Source organism: Salvelinus namaycush, chromosome 32 (assembly GCF_016432855.1).
Source record: "Salvelinus namaycush isolate Seneca chromosome 32, SaNama_1.0, whole genome shotgun sequence".
Classification (NCBI taxonomy): Eukaryota; Metazoa; Chordata; class Actinopteri; order Salmoniformes; family Salmonidae; genus Salvelinus; species Salvelinus namaycush.
The window spans coordinates 14,995,470-15,016,254 of record NC_052338.1 but is presented as its reverse complement, the minus strand read 5'-3'; the positions used below and the strand labels follow the sequence as shown (position 1 = coordinate 15,016,254).

The 20,785-nt window shown below is 43.9% G+C and overlaps 1 protein-coding gene across 1 annotated transcript in view; it reads left to right on the top strand.

The window, feature by feature from the left end:
- The window catches only part of LOC120026848 (trafficking protein particle complex subunit 9-like), a 116,662-nt gene extending 96,368 nt beyond the window's left edge, over positions 1-20,294 (top strand). Inside the window, exons 12-13 of the mRNA XM_038971558.1 lie at positions 19,759-19,982; positions 20,109-20,294. Coding sequence (XP_038827486.1) covers positions 19,759-19,982; positions 20,109-20,294 — 410 coding nt within the window. The remainder of the gene's footprint in view (positions 1-19,758; positions 19,983-20,108) is intronic.
- Positions 20,295-20,785: the final 491 nt, after the last annotated feature.

Here is a 20,785-nt window from a genome sequence, read left to right as displayed (position 1 = left end):
ATCGTACCCTGGCAGGTACTGTTGTTTGTTCTGTCCTGACTCACCATACCAACAACAACATAAAAGATCAATCAAGAAATCTGTAATTAATTTAGAAGTTTCTGCTGAGGTCTTTCTCGCACAATTTTATAATCTCACTATCTATTACCAGAGTGTGTGTCTGTCTTTCAAGCAGTGTTTCATAGGGAATCATGTTACAAAACAGGTCGTGGGGGGAAACATGATGCTTGCAAATTAGTTTTGGTATATTGACAAGTTGCAGTTGGGATGAAAGTGTGCTCTGATTGTATCAATTCAAAATTTTCCCCAAAAAGTGGCAGACTCGAGTGATTGACACTATCAAACACATCAGCAAGTGGCCAGGGGTTATCAGCAAGGGTTATCTTAACATTACATTGGCGACGTGTTATCTTATGTTAGCAAGTCTGAGGCACTGCGTAATGGAGGTTCTGGCTGCTATGATTGGATAGAGCGTGCACAGCTGATAGAGTGCAATCAGCATAGCTGCTTCTCTTGTGTTACTGGGCAAGTGGGCATGATCGTAATCCATACCCATCCCAATTCTACAGTAAGTCGTAACAAATTCACAAAACTCAGTTTTGGACGAGACTGACTTTGTCCCAAATTATCCTATTTACACTTAGTGGTCAATTTTGACACTACAATGAATGTTTCTGACTCATACCGATGCTACATAGGCCGTTTTTTGGTTCTAAGGGGCAGTTGACCTTTAAAGGGAACCACTGTTTTCTCTTACTAATTGGAACTTAAAGGCTCTGGGCGAAAGGTATTGTTCACACACCTCAGAGTGAATTTAAGTGAACTGCAGAAAGACGATAGGAGAGCTTCTCACATGGAGAAAGAAAGAGGGAGAGCATGCCTTTAAAACATGCTGTCCTTTAAACAATGGTTCATCACTCAAATGATTAGTTCCTAGAAAGGACATGAATGTCAGTGATACAATAACTGAATGTCTGCTTTCCCTGAAAGTTGAAATTCACCCACAGTGGGGAAGAAAATGTGGGACTATGTCCTACTCACAGTTGGGACACATTTGGGGAACATTTGAAACAGCAGCCAAAAGCTCTGTTACCTCAAACGAACACACACTCAGTTTTTTCCCATGAATCAGCAGCGGCTGTATTTCCCCTTGCTGTGTTTCTACAGTGCATTTGGATAGTATTTCAGACCCCACTTTTTCCACATTCTGTTACGTTACAGCCTTATTCTAAAATGGATTACATTGATTTTTTTCATCAATCTACACACAAAACCCCATAATGACAAATCAAAAAAAGTTTTAAAAAAACGAACTATAACATTTACATAAGTATTCAGACCCCTCAGTACTTTGAAGTACCTTTGGCAGCATTACAGCCTCAAGTCTTCTTGGGTATGACGCTACAAGCTTGGTACACCTGCATTTGGGGAGTTTCTCCCATTCTTCTATGCCGATCCTCTCAAGCTCTGTCAGGTTGGATGGGGAGCATCGCTGCACAGCTACTGTACGTAACCATGGCAGCCTGATACCACATTGCTGAACTGCAGGAAAAAAATAAAACGTCAAACGTTCTTAAAATGTTTCCTTCCTCAGACCAAAAAACAGGAGCAGGATAACAGCGCACTGCGGCCCCAGGGTTTCCTTCTACCCCATCCCCAGGGTTTCCTTCTACCCCATCCCCAGGGTTTCCTTCTACCCCATCCCCAGGGTTTCCTTCTACCCCATCCCCAGGGTTTCCTTCTACCCCATCCCCAGGGTTTCCTTCTACCCCATCCCCAGGGTTTCCTTCTACCCCATCCCCAGGGTTTCCTTCTACCCCATCCCCAGGGTTTCCTTCTACCCCATCCCCAGGGTTTCCTTCTACCCCATCCCCAGGGTGCGCGGGGCAGCAGGGTTTCCTTCTACCCCATCCCCAGGGTGCGCGGGGCAGCAGGGTTTCCTTCTACCCCATCCCCAGGGTGCGCGGGGCAGCAGGGTTTCCTTCTACCCCATATCTTTACGTAACTGATGACACTCATTTAGCAGCTATTGCCTGTCTGTTCCTCCCTAGGAGATCATCTGGCCGACTGGCATGGCTACATGCAGCCTCACTAGGAGTGGTTAGTGTGGAAGTGTTAAGACCGTAACAGCTAAGGCAGGTAAGGATCCTCCCACTGTAAGGCAGGCACACATCCAGAGGAGGTGGAAGGAAGGAGACAAAGGAACATCCACTTTACGAAGACTGGTTATAAGAACGCTGGTGCAGAAGTTGATTGCGTTGAATCGTGATGTCTTGGAGCACTTCGCTGTGTTTGTGTGGCACCCTCAGAAATACATTAAAGGGTTTCCTTAATCAAGTGCCTTAATGACCTTTTCAAATTAAGATGCTTTGACTCAGACTGGAAAATAGTTTGCATGCATCCGCTCCCTGACTCCGACTAGTGTAGTCTAGTGTAGACTAGCGTAGTCTAGCGTAGTCTAGTGTAGTCTAGTGTAGACTAGTGTAGTCTAGTGTAGCGTAGTCTAGCGTAGTGTAGTCTAGTGTAGCGTAGTCTAGCGTAGTCTAGTGTAGTCTAGCGTAGTGTAGTCTAGCGTAGTCTAGTGTAGTCTAGCGTAGTCTAGTGTAGACTAGCGTAGTCTAGCGTAGACTAGTATAGTCCAGTGTAGACTAGTGTAGTCTAGCGTAGTCTAGTGTAGACTAGTGTAGTGTAGTCTAGTGTAGCGTAGTCTAGCGTAGTCTAGCGTAGTGTAGTCTAGTGTAGTCTAGCGTAGTCTAGTGTAGTCTAGTGTAGTCTAGTGTAGCGTAGTCTAGCGTAGTGTAGTCTAGTGTAGTCTAGCGTAGTGTAGTCTAGCGTAGTCTAGTGTAGACTAGCGTAGTCTAGTGTAGTCTAGCGTAGACTAGCGTAGTCTAGCGTAGACTAGCGTAGTCTAGCGTAGTCTAGGGTAGTCTAGTGTAGACTAGTATAGTCTAGTGTAGTCTGTCTGGCTTCTGTCTCCTGCAGGCTAACAACTCCAATTGAAGTTCAGGCCTCATTGAACACACGGCTAAAGTGAAATGAAGATCTCTCAGGGAGCCGAACAGTAGAGTTAGTTTTGCCTTCATTGTCATTAACGTTAAGCTCTTGTTGCTATGCCTTAAGGTACAGTATGTCTGCGTATTAAGGAGTTAATATCAAAGGTGAAAGTGTCTCATTTGCATAATTCGCTTGAAAGCAAATTAACTGAGAGGGGGAGAGAGGGGGGTTGGAGCAGTGTAATAAGGCAGGAAAAGGAAAGTGTGCTTTTGTGGTGTAGGTGTGTGTGCGTGTGTGTGCGCGCATCACTGCAGTATATGACAGCAACCCATGTTCCTCTCTGATCCACCCAGGGGAGTCCTCCTGTATCTTAATGAGGCTGGTTCAGCACTGATTAGTCAAAACAATCAATGGTGTTTTCCCCCTTGGTCCCTCATCCTATCTTCTCTCCTCCTCTTTCTCCTCTTCAAACAAACACACTCCATCCCTCATAGTCCTCCTAGTCCTAGTATTGGTAACCGGTGCAGGAGTCAGTCAATGGATTGGGATAATGGCGGGCCATTGTGTGTACGTGCAGGCCTGTGTATGTGCATGCGTGCTTGTGTGTGTATTGGGATAGTGGCGGGCCATTGTGCGTACGTGCAGGCCTGTGTATGTGCATGCGTGCTTGTGTGTGTATTGGGATAGTGGCGGGCCATTGTGTGTATGTGCAGGCCTGTGTATGTGCATGCGTGCTTGTGTGTGTATTGGGATAGTGGCGGGCCATTGTGTGTATGTGCAGGCCTGTGTATGTGCATGCGTGCTTGTGTGTGTATTGGGATAGTGGCAGCAGGCCATTGTGTGTACGTGCAGGCCTGTGTATGTGCATGCGTGCTTGTGTGTGTATTGGGATAGTGGCAGCAGGCCATTGTGTGTACGTACAGGCCTGTGGTGTGTGCATGCGTGCTTGTGTGTGTATTGGGATAGTGGCAGCAGGCCATGGTCCATGCTACTGTTTATTTTTCCAGTCTTGGAGAGAGATGATGTCATACTGTAGGAAACAGAGGTGGATCCTTTACAAAACAATGCATCTCCAGCTCAATGAACTTCTATACGTTCCCAGTTGGCAAATATTTGATAATGATAGTAGATAAAGGCTTTATATCTGTTGTTCACAAGAACCGTTCTCCTGTATGGTGCCCCGGAGGATAATGCATTTTTCATGTACGCCCAATGAATACAATGAATACAATTGTCTCTGTGTTGTGGCTGAGTGTCTTTGAAGCAGTGCTGTTTTTGTTGGTCTTTAGAGACTCATGCTACTTCTCTCACTGTATTGTAGAGTAGACTATGTGTTTACTTCCCTGGAACACACCGTCTCATCACAGACTAATGTTATATATGTTTATTGCTGCCATTCAGTTATTGAGGTACATGGAAAACTGACTAAATCCTGGAAATGTTTGTTGGATCTGTTAATATCATCTTTCCAAGGTAACCCAGAACCAAAAAAACTGTGTGTGTGTGTGTTCATCGTCTGTCCTCTGTCAACGGCTGTCTGTCGATGAACACTATTTTAGACTAAAATGAAGTGTAATGAGTTCTCTTGTCTCAGGCATGTTGTAGAATTATAATATGAATCAACAATAATGAGTGGTACTGTATCCGTTGCGAATAAGGAATAACAGTCGGCCTCCATGGGAAAGCTAGTCTTCCATTAATACTAATGATACATCTCCTTCAGGCTGAAGACCGACGAGCAAAAATATTCATCCAGATTTGAATGAGATGTGATCTGTGCAAAGATTTAATTAGTGAAACGACTAGAATCCCAATGTTCTCCCGAAGAGTTTGAAGTTCAGCGATGTTGGAAAATCGGCCGAACAAATCACTGGATTATTTTGTTCTTGAATTCCCTCAAGGGTTTTCAGAGTGGAATATAGGCTAATGTTACCATGAAACATGTTGGGAGAAGAGCAATAGATGCTATCATGTTGGACCATGTTGAAGCATGTTGGACCATGTTCAACTATGATGGGAGAAGAGCAATAGATGCTATCATGTTGGACCATATTGAACCATGTTGGACCATGTTAAATCATGTTGGGAGAAGAGCAATAGATGCTATCATGTTGGACCATGTTGAAGCATGTTGGACCATGTTAAACTATGATGGGAGAAGAGCAATAGATGCTATCATGTTGGACCATGTTAAACCATGGTGGACCATGTTAAACTATGATGGGAGAAGAGCAATAGATGCTATCATGTTGGACCATGTTAAACCATGTTGGACCATGTTAAACTATGATGGGAGAAGAGCAATAGATGCTATCATGTTGGACCATGTTAAACCATGTTAAACTATGATGGGAGAAGAGCAATAGATGCTATCATGTTGGACCATGTTGAAGCATGTTGGACCATGTTCAACTATGATGGGAGAAGAGCAATAGATGCTATCATGTTGGACCATATTGAACCATGTTGGACCATGTTAAATCATGTTGGGAGAAGAGCAATAGATGCTATCATGTTGGACCATGTTGAAGCATGTTGGACCATGTTAAACTATGATGGGAGAAGAGCAATAGATGCTATCATGTTGGACCATGTTAAACCATGTTGGACCATGTTAAACTATGATGGGAGAAGAGCAATAGATGCTATCATGTTGGACCATGTTAAACCATGTTGGACCATGTTAAACTATGATGGGAGAAGAGCAATAGATGCTATCATGTTGGACCATGTTAAACCATGTTAAACTATGATGGGAGAAGAGCAATAGATGCTATCATGTTGGACCATGTTAAACCATGTTGGACCATGTTAAACTATGATGGGAGAAGAGCAATAGATGCTATCATGTTGGACCATGTTAAACCATGTTGGACCATGTTAAACTATGATGGGAGAAGAGCAATCGATGCTATCATGTTGGACCATGTTGAAGCATGTTGGACCATGTTAAACTATGATGGGAGAAGAGCAATAGATGCTATCATGTTGGACCATATTGAACCATGTTGGACCATGTTAAACTATGATGGGAGAAGACCAATAGATGCTATCATGTTGGACCATGTTGAAGCATGTTGGACCATGTTAAACCATGTTGGGAGAAGACCAATAGATGCTATCATGTTGGACCATGTTGAAACATGTTGGACCATGTTAAACCATGTTGGGAGAAGAGCAATAGATGCTATCATGTTGGACCATGTTGAAGCATGTTGGACCATGTTAAACCATGTTGGGAGAAGAGCAATAGATGCTATCATGTTGGACCATATTGAACCATGTTGGACCATGTTAAACTATGATGGGAGAAGACCAATAGATGCTATCATGTTGGATCATGTTGAAGCATGTTGGACCATGTTAAACCATGTTGGGAGAAGAGCAATAGATGCTATCATGTTGGACCATGTTGAAGCATGTTGGACCATGTTAAACTATGATGGGAGAAGAGCAATAGATGCTATCATGTTGGACCATGTTAAACCATGTTGGACCATGTTAAACTATGATGGGAGAAGAGCAATAGATGCTATCATGTTGGACCATATTGAACCATGTTGGACCATGTTAAACTATGATGGGAGAAGAGCAATAGATGCTATCATGTTGGACCATGTTAAACCATGTTGGACCATGTTAAACTATGATGGGAGAAGAGCAATAGATGCTATCATGTTGGACCATGTTAAACCATGTTGGACCATGTTAAACCATGTTGGACCATGTTGGGAGAAGAGCAATAGATGCTATCATGTTGGACCATGTTGAAGCATGTTGGACCATGTTAAACCATGTTGGGAGAAGACCAATAGATGCTATCATGTTGGACCATGTTGAAACATGTTGGACCATGTTAAACCATGTTGGGAGAAGAGCAATAGATGCTATCATGTTGGACCATGTTAAACCATGTTGGACCATGTTAAACTATGATGGGAGAAGAGCAATAGATGCTATCATGTTGGACCATATTGAACCATGTTGGACCATGTTAAACCATGTTGGACCATGTTGGGAGAAGAGCAATAGATGCTATCATGTTGGACCATATTGAACCATGTTGGACCATGTTGGGAGAAGAGCAATAGATGCTATCATGTTGGACCATGTAAAAAAAATAAAAAATGTTGAACCATGTTGGTAGAAGAACGATGGATGCTGTCATGTTGGACCACGTTGAAGCAGAAGAATGGCTAGGTAAAACACATTGGCTTACCTGGCAACTTTTCATTATCAGTCTCATTACTTTCTTAAGTGGTCAATGCTTTTAAAATGGGCTGAAAATAGATTCTACTCTCCAAGGAAAGTGAGGTCTAAAAAAAAGACATACTGTATATATATGTTTTAATCCTCAATTCTCTGGATCAGGGGTAGGCAACCCTGCTCCCAGAGTGCTGCAGGTACTACAGGATTGTGTCCCAACTAGGCACCACACCTGACCAACTGAACTAATTCATCAGTTCAGTGATTGACTAAACTCAACACACTTGGTCTTCCAGGTTAAATCAAAAACATGAAGTGTCTGCGGCACTGTAGGACCAGTGTGGCCTTGTCCTGCTCTGGATGTTAGAGAGATGGATTATTATCAGAGTTAGTCAAGCAGCTTCAGTATTCCTCCCAACAACCTGGCTGTTGAGATCTGTTATTTCTTTATCCCCCACAACACTGGGGCTGCTGTAGATAACACTGGGGCTGCTGTAGACAACACTGGGGCTGCTGTAGACAACATTGGGTCCTCAGAGTTGGACTGTTGTCTCCTGTGTCTCTATCAGGGATGTAGCTGGGGTAAAACAGCTCAAAGGTGGTGTGTTAACGCTAATGAATCAATGTCACATTTGTAAAATGCTGAACGCTGTTTGTTTACCGTATACTGTATACGCCCTTTAGAGAATAGGAATACGATGGTTGTTGAATGAAAATCTATTGACTCGGGATGTAGTGGCAGGCCTGAAGGACGGGATGTGGTAGGCTACCAGGAGCTGTCCATGGTGCTGAACCAGGTGAGTTTTACTGCAGTTTAGGCTCTGTTCTGGGTAAATGCTGCCCTTAGGCACAGATCTAGAATCAACTTCACTTTCACCACATCGTAACCTCAACCATTGGGGTGAAAACACAGAACTGACCTCATGGTTAAGAGTGTGCTGTGCTACCTTCACTACTGCATGAGAAGGAGGCGGATGTGGGAGTACCATAGAGTATTGTCTAACAAATAAAACATTTCCAAACATTTATTGCATTAAATGTAGCCTGCTTTCCCCCTGGCCTATCTGGACTGAATAACAAATAACAAGAGCTGCCAATTCAGTTCAGGAAGCCTCAAATAGAATGGCTAATTATACATGGAAATTGCCTCAATTGGTTCTGACTGAAGTTGGGAAAGGAGAATCCGAGAGAGGGATCAAATGTCAGACACACGATGCAGCTCAAATTAGATATTCACCTTTTGGATGGAGCCATTGGTATCCAATGGCATATGGCCGCTCTCGCTCTATCTCCTCGTTGCAGTATTATGGGGTGCCGGTGCTATGGCGACCACAGAGACAGAGAGTCTACAGGAGAAGAAGAGAAACGTCTCTGTTAGGAATGTTGTGTGTGGAGGGGAAAGAAAGCTATTACCACCACTCTCCCATATACAGTGAGCTCCAAAAGTATTGGGACACTGACACATTTTGTGTTGTTTTGTCTCCTACTCCACCACTTTGGATTTGAAATCAAACAATGACTAGAAGGTAAAAGTGCAGACTGTCAGCTTTAGTATTGGGACAAATTCACTTATGTGTATTAAAGTAGTAAAAAGTGAAGTATTTGGTCCCACATTCATAGCACGCAATGACTACGTCAAGCATGTGACCCTACACATTTGTTGGATGCATTTGCTGGTTGTTTTGGTTGTGTTTAAGATTATTTTGAAATGAGTAAATAATGTATTGTGTCATTTTGTCGTCACTTTTATTGTAAATAAGAATATAATATGTTCCTAAACACTTCTACATGAATGTGGATGCTACCATGATTATGGATAATCCTGACTGAATCGTGAATAATGATGAGGGAGAAAGTTAGACACACAAATATCATACCCCCAAGACATGCTAACCGCTCACCATTACAATAACAGGGAAGGTGGGCATTTTTGGGGGTGTATGATATTTGTGCTTCTAACTTTCTCACGATTCATATAGGAGTATCTGTAATCATGGTAGCATCCACGTTAATGTAGAAGTGTTTAAAAACATATTATATTCTTACTTACAATAAAAGTGACTCCAAAATAACACGATACATTATTTAACTTGAATTTCTAATGGGCACAAAATAATCTGAAACGCAACCAAAACAAACAGCAAATGCATCCAACACATTTGTAGAGTCACAAGCTTGATGTACTGTAGTCATTGTATGCTATGAATATGGTCCTAATACTAAACTTTTGACTACTTTAATACACATATAAGTGAATTTGTCCCAATACTTTAGGTCCTCTAAAATGGGGGGACTATGCACAAAAAGTGTTGTAATTTCTAAATGGTTCACCCGATATGGATGAAAATACCCTCAAATTAAATCTGAGCAAAACAACAACAAAACGTTCACTGTCCCAATACTTTTGGAACTAACTGTATTCTTGAAATAAAGTAATAGTTACAGTTGAAGTCAGAAGTTTACATACACTTAGGTTGTAGTCATTAAAACTCGTTTTTCAACCACTCCACAAATTTCTTGTTAACAAAATATAGTTTTGGCAAGTCGGTTAAGACATCTACTTTGTGCATGACACAAGTAATTTTTCCAACAATTGTTTACAGACAGATTATTTCACTTATAATTCACTGTATCACAATTCCAGTGGGTCAGAAGTTTACATACACTAAATTGACTGTCCCTTTAAACAGCTTGGAAAATTCCAGTAAATGATGTCATGGCTTTAGAAGCTTCTGATAGGCTAATTTACATAATTTGAGTCAGTTGGAGGTGTACCTGTGGATGTATTTCAAGGCCTACCTTCAAACTTGCTTGACATCATGGGAAAGTCAAAAGAAATCAGCCAAGACCTCAGGAAAAAAATTGTAGACCTCCACAAGTCTGGTTCATCCTTGGGAGCAATTTCCAAACGCCTGAAGGTACTACGTTCATCTGTACAAACAATAGTACACAAGTATAAACACCATGGGACCACGCAGCCGTCCTACCACTCAGGAAGGAGACGCATTCTGTCTCCTAGAGATGAACGTACTTTTGTGCGAAAAGTGCAAATCAATCCCAGAACAACAGCAAAGGACCTTGTGAAGATGCTGGAGGAAACAGGTACAAAGGTATCAAAAGTATCACATTAAAACAAGTCCTATATCAACATAACCTGAAGGCCGCTCAGTAAGGAAGAAGCCACTGCTCCAAAACCACCATAAAAAAGCTAGACTACGGTTTGTAACTGCACATGGGGAGAAAGATCGTACTTTTTGGAGAAATGTCTTCTGGTCTGATTAAACAAAAATAGAACTGTTTGGCCATAACGACCATCGTTATGTTTGGAGGAAAAAGGGGGACGCTTGCAAGCTGAAGAACACCATCCCAACCATGAAGCACGGGAGTGGCAGCATCATGTTGTGGGGGTGCTTTGCTGCAGGAGGGACTGGTGTACTTCACAAAATAGATGGCATCATGAGGGAGGAAAATTATGTGGATAAATTGAAGCAACATCTCAAGACATCAGTCAGGAAGTTAAAACTTGGGTCTTCCAAATGGACAATGACCCCAAGCATACTTCCAAAGTTGTGGCAAATGGCTTAAGGACAACAAAGTCAAGGTATTGGAGTGGCCATCACAAAGCCCTGACCTCAATCCCATAGAAAATTTGTGGGCAGAACAGAAAAAGCGTGTGTGAGCAAGGAGGCCTACAAACCTGACTCAGTTACACCAGCTCTGTCAGGAGGAATGGTCCAAAATTCACCCAACTTATTGTGGGGAGCTTGTGGAAGGCTGCCCGAAATATTTGACCCAAGTTAAACAATTTAAAGGCAATGCTACCAAATACTAATTGAGTGTATGTAATCTTCTGACCCACTGGGAATGTGATGAAAGAAATAAAATCTGAAATGAATCATTCTCTCTATTATTATTCTGACATTTCACATTCTTAAAATACAGTGCTGATCCTAACTGACCTAAGACAGGACATTTTTAATAGGATTAAATGTCAGGAATTGTGAAAAACTGAATTTAAATGTATTTGGCTAAGGTGTATGTAAACTTCTGACTTCAACTTGTATTTATTCTCCATAGTTTTTTGGCACTCATTAGAAGTAGGATGTATATCTTTAGAAGAACCTGGGATGGTTTTATTCAAAGTGACCGTCCCCAACCTTCCTCAAATTATTATGTTGGGAAGAAGCCAGCAACCAAAATGACAGCCACTCCATCACTCTCCTTCTTGGTCAATAGCCCTTACACAGCCTGGATGTGTGTTGGGTCATTGTCCTGTTGAAAGACAAATGATAGTCCCACTAAGCCCAAAAGATGGGATGGCATATCGCTGCAGAATGCTGTGGTAGCCATGCAGGTTAAGGGTGCCTTGGATTCTAAATAAATCACAGACAGTGTCACCAGCAAAGTATCCCCCACACCATAACACCTCCTCCTCCATGCTTTACAGTGGGAAAAACACATGCGGAGATCATCCGTTCACACACACCGCGTCTCACAAAGACACGGTTGTTGGAACCAAAAATCACCAATTTGGACCCAGCCAAAATGACAGCCATTCAGAGGAGAGAGGTGTGCATGTGTACAGTATGCGTCCACTGTTTTATTTAGTTGATAAGCTGGACATTCAGTCAGGCGGGGGCCAGTGGCCAGTCAGTCTCTCTTACTTAGGCTCTCTCCCACTGCCATACAGTATAAACTCAGCAAAAAAAGAAACGTCCTCTCACTGTCAACTGCGTTTATTTTCAGCAAACTTAACATGTGTAAATATTTGTATGAACAAAACAAGATTCAGTTCCACAGACATGTGACTAACAGAAATGGAATAATGTGTCCCTAAACAAAGGGGGGGTCAAAATCAAAAGTAACAGTCAGTATCTGGTGTGGCCACCAGCTGCATTAAGTACTAATCTCCTCCTCATGGACTGCACCAGATTTGCCAGTTCTTGCTGTGAGATGTTACCCCACTCTTCCACCAAGGCACCTGCAAGTTCCCAGACATGTCTGGGGGGAATGGCCCTAGCCTTACCCTCCGATCCAACAGGTCCCAGACGTGCTCAATGGGATTGAGATCCGGGCTCTTCGCTGGCCTTGGCAGAACACTGACATTCCTGTCTTGCAGGAAATCACACACAGAACGAGCAGTATGTCTGGTGGCATTGTCATGCTGGAGGGTCATGTCAGGATGAGCCTGCAGGAAGGGTACCACATGAGGGAAGGAGGATGTCTTCCCTGTAACACACAGCGTTAAGATTGCCTGCAATGACAACAAACTCAGTCCGATGATGCTGTGACACACCACCCCAGACCATGACGGACCCTCCACCTCCAAATCGATCCCACTCCAGGGTACAGGCCTCGGTTTAACGCTCATTCCTTCGACGATAAACGTGAATCCGACCATCACCCCTGGTGAGACAAAACCTCGACTCGCCGGTGAAGAGCACTTTTTACCAGTCCTGTCTGGTCCAGCGACGGTGGGTTTGTCCCCATGGGCAACGTTGTTGCCAGTGATGTCTGGTGAGGACCTGTCTTACAACAGGCCATCAAGCCCTCAGTCCAGCCTCTCAGCCTATTGCGGATAGTCTGAGCACTGATGGAGGGATTGTGCGTTCCTGGTGTAACTCGGGCAGTTGTTGTTGCCATCCTGTACCTGTCCCGCAGGTGTGATGTTCGGATGTACCGATCTTGTGCAGGTGTTGTTACACATGGTCTGCCACTGCGAGGACGATCATCTGTCCGTCCTGTCTCCCTGTAGCGCTGTCTTAGGCGTCTCACAGTACAGACATTGCAATTTATTGCCCTGGCCACATCTGCAGTCCTCATGCCTCCTTGCAGCATGCCTAAGGCACGTTCACGCAGATGAGCAGGGACCCTGGGTGTCTTTCTTTTGGTGCTTTTCAGAGTCAGTAGAAAGGCCTCTTTAGTGTCCTATGTTTAAATAACTGTGACCTTATTTGCCTACCGTCTTAACGACCGTTCCACAGGTGCATTTTCATTAATTGTTTATGATTTATTGAACAAGCATGGGAAACAGTGTTTAAACCCTTTATAATGAAGATCTGTGAAGTTATTTGGAATTTTACGAATTATATTGGAAAGACAGGGTCCTGAAAAAGGGACGTTCTTTTTTTTGCTGAGTTTCTCTTTCTCAGAGCCACTGCGCGCGCTCTCTCTCTCTCTCTCTCTCTCAGAGCTGGTCTCAGAGCCACTGCTCTCCCTCTCTCTCTCTCTCTCTCTCTCTCTCTCTCAAATGCTGGTCTCAGAGCCACCGCTCTCCCTCTCTCTCTCTCTCGCTCTCTCTCTCTCTCTCTCTCTCTGATGCTGGTCTCAGAGCCACTGCTCTCCCTCCCTCTCTCTCTCTCTCTCTTTCTCTCCCTCTCTCTCTCTCTCTCTCAGATGCTGGTCACAGAGCCACTGCTCTCTGTCTCTCACTGTCTCTCTGAGCTGGTCACAGAGCCACTGCTCTGTCTCGATCAAAAGCCCTGACAGCAGCCAGCTCTGCTCCCAGAGCACCGTACAGCACAGTACCCACATCTCACAGAGGACCAATGACATCACTCATCCCCAAACATAAACAGTCCTACACTCCCAAGCTATGTGGCTAGGGGCTTGCCATTAAGTTTGGTCATTTGTATTCGACCAATTCTGATTTATTTGTGAAGTGAGTAAAACGTGTCGTTACCGTACAGTAACCGTGACAACGACAGAGTTATTGAAAGGGAGACACAGATGGCCCAACATTACTCTGAGCCTTTATAAGTACGTTGTAATGCTAGGAGTTCAATCTTCCGATTTCCAACTGATTTATTCAACTGTTTAGGTTTTACTACCTATCGTCCATGTTGCGTATGTTGCTACATAGCTAGCCAAAACAGACAGTACAGAGACTACCTCCCAGCTCTTAAGTCTGTCACATGCTTTAGCTATTAAAGAAAGTAGTCCACAAACTGAGTGAAAGGTCTATTGTGTATGTTGTGTACCTCAACTTGTGTGATCAAGACACAACAACAACAAAAAACGGTTCTCCTCTCGCTGTAACAGATTGAATCTTTAAAAGCTGATTGTTCATGGGGGTGAAAGACAACAGTAGAAGTACTGCTGGTTGTTATGGCGATTTAGTTACAATCGGCCAGATGGCTTCGGGGTGGGGGACATTTTTAGTTACGCCACGCCGCAACCTTTTACAGCCAGTCCGTTCATTCATCAAGGTCCCTGCTCTAAAGTTGTCACTGGGCACTATTACGCTCCCCCATAGTTAGGCCTAACTACCACACCTGGGTCCACATAGTATTTGTATTCTTTCAACTACGTTAGGAGCACTTGATTTAGCCTGCAAGGCATCATTAATAGAACCATAATACCTGTATGACTACGGAGCTACTTTGACATGACCAAAAGTATATAGTGGGTTTTCTCCTGAACTAGCAGTGCCAGATGACAGTATTTAGAAGTAGTTTTAAGACACTGACATAATGTCACGTTGCAGTAAGAGAGAACCCCCTGTCTGTCTTCCTGCTGAGTCATTTAGTTTCCTTCCTATGGAATATGGCTGACTGACTGAATCATGCCACTGTTTGGAATCAACCTGGAGATACGACAGCCACTGAACACATGCACACACACGCAGCGTGCGTAATCCTGGAGAATTGGCACCTCTCTAAAATATGGTTGTCATTCCTAGAGAGGAGACCTTATCTGCTGTGTTCTCTGCAGCCGCTCTATGGTGGAGAATAGATACTGTGAGGTTTGTTCTATCTCACAGACTCAATAGTTTTGATCTGTGATAGCCGCACTCATATCATAATGTAGTGCAGTCAGCAGGTCTCTCTCCTCTCTTTCACTCTCTCTTCCCCTCTTTCTCTCTCTCCCTCTCTCTCTTTCCCTCCAGCTCACACTCTCTCTCTCCGTTATCCGATCTCTCTCTGCCCTGCCCTGTCTGGGGCCAAGCCTGGTTGCTGTGGTGACGCCGCAGCACAGCTCTTTGCCTCGGCAGTAGAGTGTGACCACAGCAAAAAAGAAAGCTACAGACCACTTGTTGCGACTGCAAAGTGGTTTGTTTAATTTCACCGTTCCTTTCCCCACATTCTCTCTCTCTCTCGGTCTCTCTCTCTCTCTCTCTCTCTCACTCACTCACTCACTCACTCACTCACTCACTCACTCACTCACTCACTCACTCACTCACTCACTCACTCACTCACTCACTCACTCACTCACTCACTCACTCACCAGTATGAGAACGAGGAAAGGGCACAATTTGTTCTCCAGCTTCTCTCTCTACTGTTATAGGTGGCTTCTGGTTCTGTAACAGAAAACAGGGTATTTTAATACAACCTATTCATTCTGTTTCACTTCGTCCTCTCAGCACTGGGGTGAGGTGTGTTCACTCAAACCCCCCAAAGACTTAAATCACACACATGGTTTAATCACCTGGTTTATATCACACACCTGTTTAGCACTGAGAACCATGCAGGGCAGGGAACAGTGGTGGTAGTGTTTAACAGTAAACACACACACTATGCAACGTATTCTATTCAAGAACAATCTGTCACTATCTTCTCTGTGGAAGATGCAACAAGATGCTGAGGGCCTCGTGGGGGTCAACCAATCATAGGCCTTGGTTTCTTCGCGTTCCGTTTGTTTATTGGTTAAGAGGAACACCAATCAGAGTCCATTACTTATTTAGAGACCATGATATATTTATCTGTTTATCATGGAGGTTGGAAGAGGAGAGCGGAGGAAACCATGCTCGGGAAACACACACACACCGGTGCTCAGCAATCCCTGGGTGTCTGGATTATGATGCTGTCTAAATGCAGAAAGATATGTAGGCCCTAAAGTCAAATGGGTTTTTCCAGGAACATTTTTTATTTCCACTCATAATGGTGCAGCACTTTATTGAAAGGCATACAAGATCTGAGAGGTCGAACTGACATCTAATGTCAATGTGATAGCCATTAGTTTGATCGGTGTTATTTGCATAATTCTAACATATTCGCTGTATTTATTTCCTGCGGGTTCCTCCTCTGTAACCCTTTGCTCCGTTCCGACTGCGGGCCGTTCTGAACTGTGAGTAGAGCGACAGTAATATGTTAATGACTGCCTGCCTCCCTCCCTCAGTCACACAGGCTTTGTATGGACTGCCAAGGAGGAGAGGAGTGACCAGGAGTTGGTCAGGTCGTGGTTGAGGCGTGCGTGCGCTTACATGCGGGCGTGTTTGTGCACGCTTGCGGGCGTGTGTGTGTTGACCAGTGGTCGGCAACTGGCGGCCCGCGGCGCAAGTGTTTTTTGGGTCATAAAAAGAGTGTAAAATCACCAGGAATTCAGCTAAAATGAGTTTCATTTAGGAAATCTGTTCCCAGGTATACCCACGAACAAAGAAGAAAGAGACCTGATCGTGCCACAATGTAATCATGGTATGAAATGGTATTTTCAAATATAATCTATTTTTAGGCTTAGTTGTGGTCAATTTGCAGTGTACAAATGATTATAATTATGTTCCGGCCCCCGACCATCTGCTCCGACAGACATCGGCCTGCGGTTCAATCTAGTTGCCTACTCCTGGTTTAGACTCCTCAGCTCATCTCCCACTTAAGTTCCTCTTTTGTTCAATAGTTAATGTGTTGAAATTCGTCATCCCTGTTTAGAACTAGATCTCCTAGCAACAAGCCTTTGAACAACTAAATCTAACCAATTGGAAAGTTGTCACGTTAGAATCTGCTCTACTGCCTATGAATACTGTGGCCTGTAGAAGTGTTTGCTAAGTCCCACAGGTCCCGTCAAGCTATGGAGATAAAGCCCGACTATCATGAACAAATGTTACTCTATTCAAATACTCAAAGATCCATGTTTAACATAGTTGCAACGAATAATTGACCTGGCTTTTGTGTGAGTAAAAAGACAAGAAAATAATCTGGAATATACACTGTAGTTAGAACTGAGAGTGGATTTCCACCAGACACCCCTCTGCTACTCAGGGGTAATGGTAACGTTGACAGTGACGTTACATCTCTGTACTGATCACATCGCTGCTGTTTGACTTGTCTGTCTGTCGTCTCTCCCGCTCTCCTTACACTGTCAAACATTCCATCACAACACATTTTGAAGACAACTTTTTTTGACAGAGAGACATAAAACAATGTCCTTTAAAGAACCTCTGTATACGTATTCTGGGTTGATGAAAGAAATCGCTTAGTTTGGAGTGAGTTGAGACTGCACTGTAGAGTGACAATGAGACGTATAGTTAGCTTGAGCTGAATGTGATGTCAGGTTCAAACAGCTGTAGATGTGTAGCTGAATGTCACCCTGGTAGAGGTGCAGACTCCCTGGGGTGGGATGCCCAACCTGGCTCTGGGTGGCACGGCTCAGTCTTCAGGCTCCCTCTCTGTGTGTACGTCTGCCAATGAGGCTCCGCAACCTGTGGTTTAACACCCACCACAGCAGAGAACGCACCCCAACACTCAACCACACCCAGCTCATTCATGTCACATGGCCTAAACGGCTCTGACTGGCACTGCTTACTACAGATACAAGGGCATTGCACTAGTGTGTGTGTGTGTGTGTGTGTGTGTGTGTGTGTGTGTGTGTGTGTGTGTGTGTGTGTGTGTGTGTGTGTGTGTGTGTGTGTGTGTGTGTGTGTGTGTGTGTGTGTGTGTGTGTGTGTGTGTGTTTCTCTCTCTCTCTCTCTGTCTCTCTCTCTCTCTCTCTCTCTCTCTTTTATACTTCTACACCTCCCTCCGAGGAGCAGAAAGACCATAGAAGTCATTATAGAAATAAACATTGTGGTTCCACTCCACCTGAACCAAACAGTGCCATATCTGGAATGGCTACATATTAGAGAAATTGAATTTACCCCCATTTTAACTCAGCTGGACATGTCAGAGAGAGGCGATGCAGGGGAGGAGAGGGCGTCAGAGAGAGAAGAAACGGAGAGAGGGGAGAAGTGCCTCTGTGTGAGAGTGTGGGGGTAGGATGAGAGGAAGGAAGAGGTGAGGGTGGTTGTTTTCCAACCATCTCATTAGTCCCTTCTTGACAGAAATTAGTCATGCGTGAGATTGATAGGATGCCGTCTGAATTCATTTAATCCCCACAGTTCCCTCGCTCTCCGTTCATTTAAATAATAGCGTATTTTAAACTATTGATCCCACACCAGAAACAATGTGCTGGAAGATAGGTCTACACATGTGAAGACTGTGAATGGTGTTTTCACGAATGCAAATGAATTGGAAATGAAATGGAAAAGAGAGCTTGAGGACGGGTCATTCTGAGATGTGAATGCAGGTCGTTGGGGAGACGGAGAGAGAAATGCCTGTGATTGTGAAGAAGACATTGAAATTGTTCTGTCGTGGAAATTCTACACAGGGACACTCGAAGTCAATCTTAAATGAATCATTATTTATTAACAGTTAACTGGAGAAGTTCCAACAAACTTGACTCACCATAGTGAACGTCTACCGGGGCAGTCCCATTTGTTCACTTATATATTCCAGACAAGTTATATTTGCATGATTTTACTAATTCATAATTCATTCATAATTAACGTTTGCTTCATTCATGTGACCGACCAATACTGGCTCATGCATGTGACAGACCAATACCTCACGAGGCTTCTTCTCTCTAAGCTGAGACTGTAACGACCTGGGTGTCGGGGGGTGTGAAATCAGACGCAGGAACAGCAGAGCTTCAATACGGTGATTCTTTAATGCCCAACCGGCAAACAAAATGTCCAACACGGACTTACTGGGTGTCATAAACACCTGTCTACAAACACGGGAGACAAACCCAGTACACAATACTACAAACCACTCCCGAAATCCAACTACAGACGAACAATCCCGCACAAAGAAGCATACGGGCTGGCTGACTAATAAAGCCACCCTAATTGCCAATTTACCTCAACACAGGTGATACAAATAAACACATAGGGAGGGGGAGGAAAAAGAGTCAGTGGCAGCTAGTAGGCCGGTGACGACGACCGCCGAGCGCCACCCGAACGGGAAGGAGAGCCTGCCTCGGTTGAAGTCGTGACAGAGACCTTGAAACTGAGATATCTTTTGTTCTCAAAACAAGGGTCTGGGCGTACTGCCAAATTGCAGATACTGATAGTGAGGGTTCGGTCAATCAGTCACTTGCATGAACACAGAGATTGGTTAATAGAAAAGCACAAACATAACATTTTCCATCGCAGTTCCATGACACATTTTTGAATGGAGCTTAATGATACTCTCCCTTCTGTTCACATTCCTTTTTATCTAATAGTCCTCTTTATGCTTTTATGTTCAAAGTTACAGGTTATCTCAAGACAACCATACTGAAAATGTGTTTAATTACAGATCTAGTAGTAAAACCTCAAGTCCAACCAAGCACTAATATTTCATAGAGGAACAAATGAATGAATTTACAGCAGGTGACTGTGCATACAGCAATCTATGCTTCCATGTGGTTATTGAAACAACGTTTCAAACTTCAGGTATTCATTAAATAACTCCTAACTCATCCCTAACACACACACTCTCTCTCTCTGTCTCTCTCTCTCTCTCTCTCTGTGTTCCTCCTCTCTAGACGTGGTGGTGAACGGGAAACCATGTGACTGTGACATCATCGCTGACTGTAAGGTGGGCGACGCTGTGCCATTGGAGGTGAAACTGACCAATCGTAGTAAGAACGCGGTCGGACCGTTCGCCCTGACCGTGGTTCCCTTCCAGGACTACCAGAACGGAGTTCAGAACTATGACCTGCAGGACGCAGTCACCTTCATAGGATCTAACACCTTCTACATAGACACGGTGTGTGTGTGTCCAGAACTACGTGTGTGTGCAGAACTGTGTGTGTGATTGGTGGTGAAACTATTGTCAGATGAGTTAGCTATCCACAGGCACTCTAAATAATGTCTCTGTGTGTTGTTTTCACAGGTGAACCCCACAGAGAACTCTGTGTGTATGGGAGCCCTCCTGTTCCTCTACACTGGAGATTTCTACCTCAACATCAAGTTTCAGGATGACAGTGCTGGCCAGGGCAAGGAACTGCCCCCATCCTGGTTCGGCCTGCCCAGCGTACACATCAAAGCCCTGGAGGTGCCTATCGAGGCTGGGGCATAGAGCCTGGCACTCTATACATGAATATCAAATGTATTGTATGTCGATTTCTTTCATCATTCTCCTCGGAAAATATAGGTTCGACCACTTTCTGAACATCACTGAAGACATGGATGGATGGGTAGATGGATGGGTAGATGGATGGGTAGATGGATGGGTAGATGGAGCACTCGAAGCGAGTGCAGTGGGACAAGGACACAACGGACTAAATATTCTAGCGGTTAGCTGATGTCACTCAATAATTTGCAATAACTCGGTTTGAGGTATTTGTGTGTACTCTATGTTAAAGCATGAAGGATACAGTAGGTCTTACTGGATTTGGAAATCACCTTTTGAATCATTTTATGAATTTCAGCACCATGAAATCAGTCATCGAAATGTATCAGTCATGATGGAGGTTTTGTGAAAAGATCATAAGGTCTCCTCTTTCCTGCTTTTCACTCAACTTACCAGGGATAGAGCGCATCATAGCATCCTGATGGGCTCCAAATGGC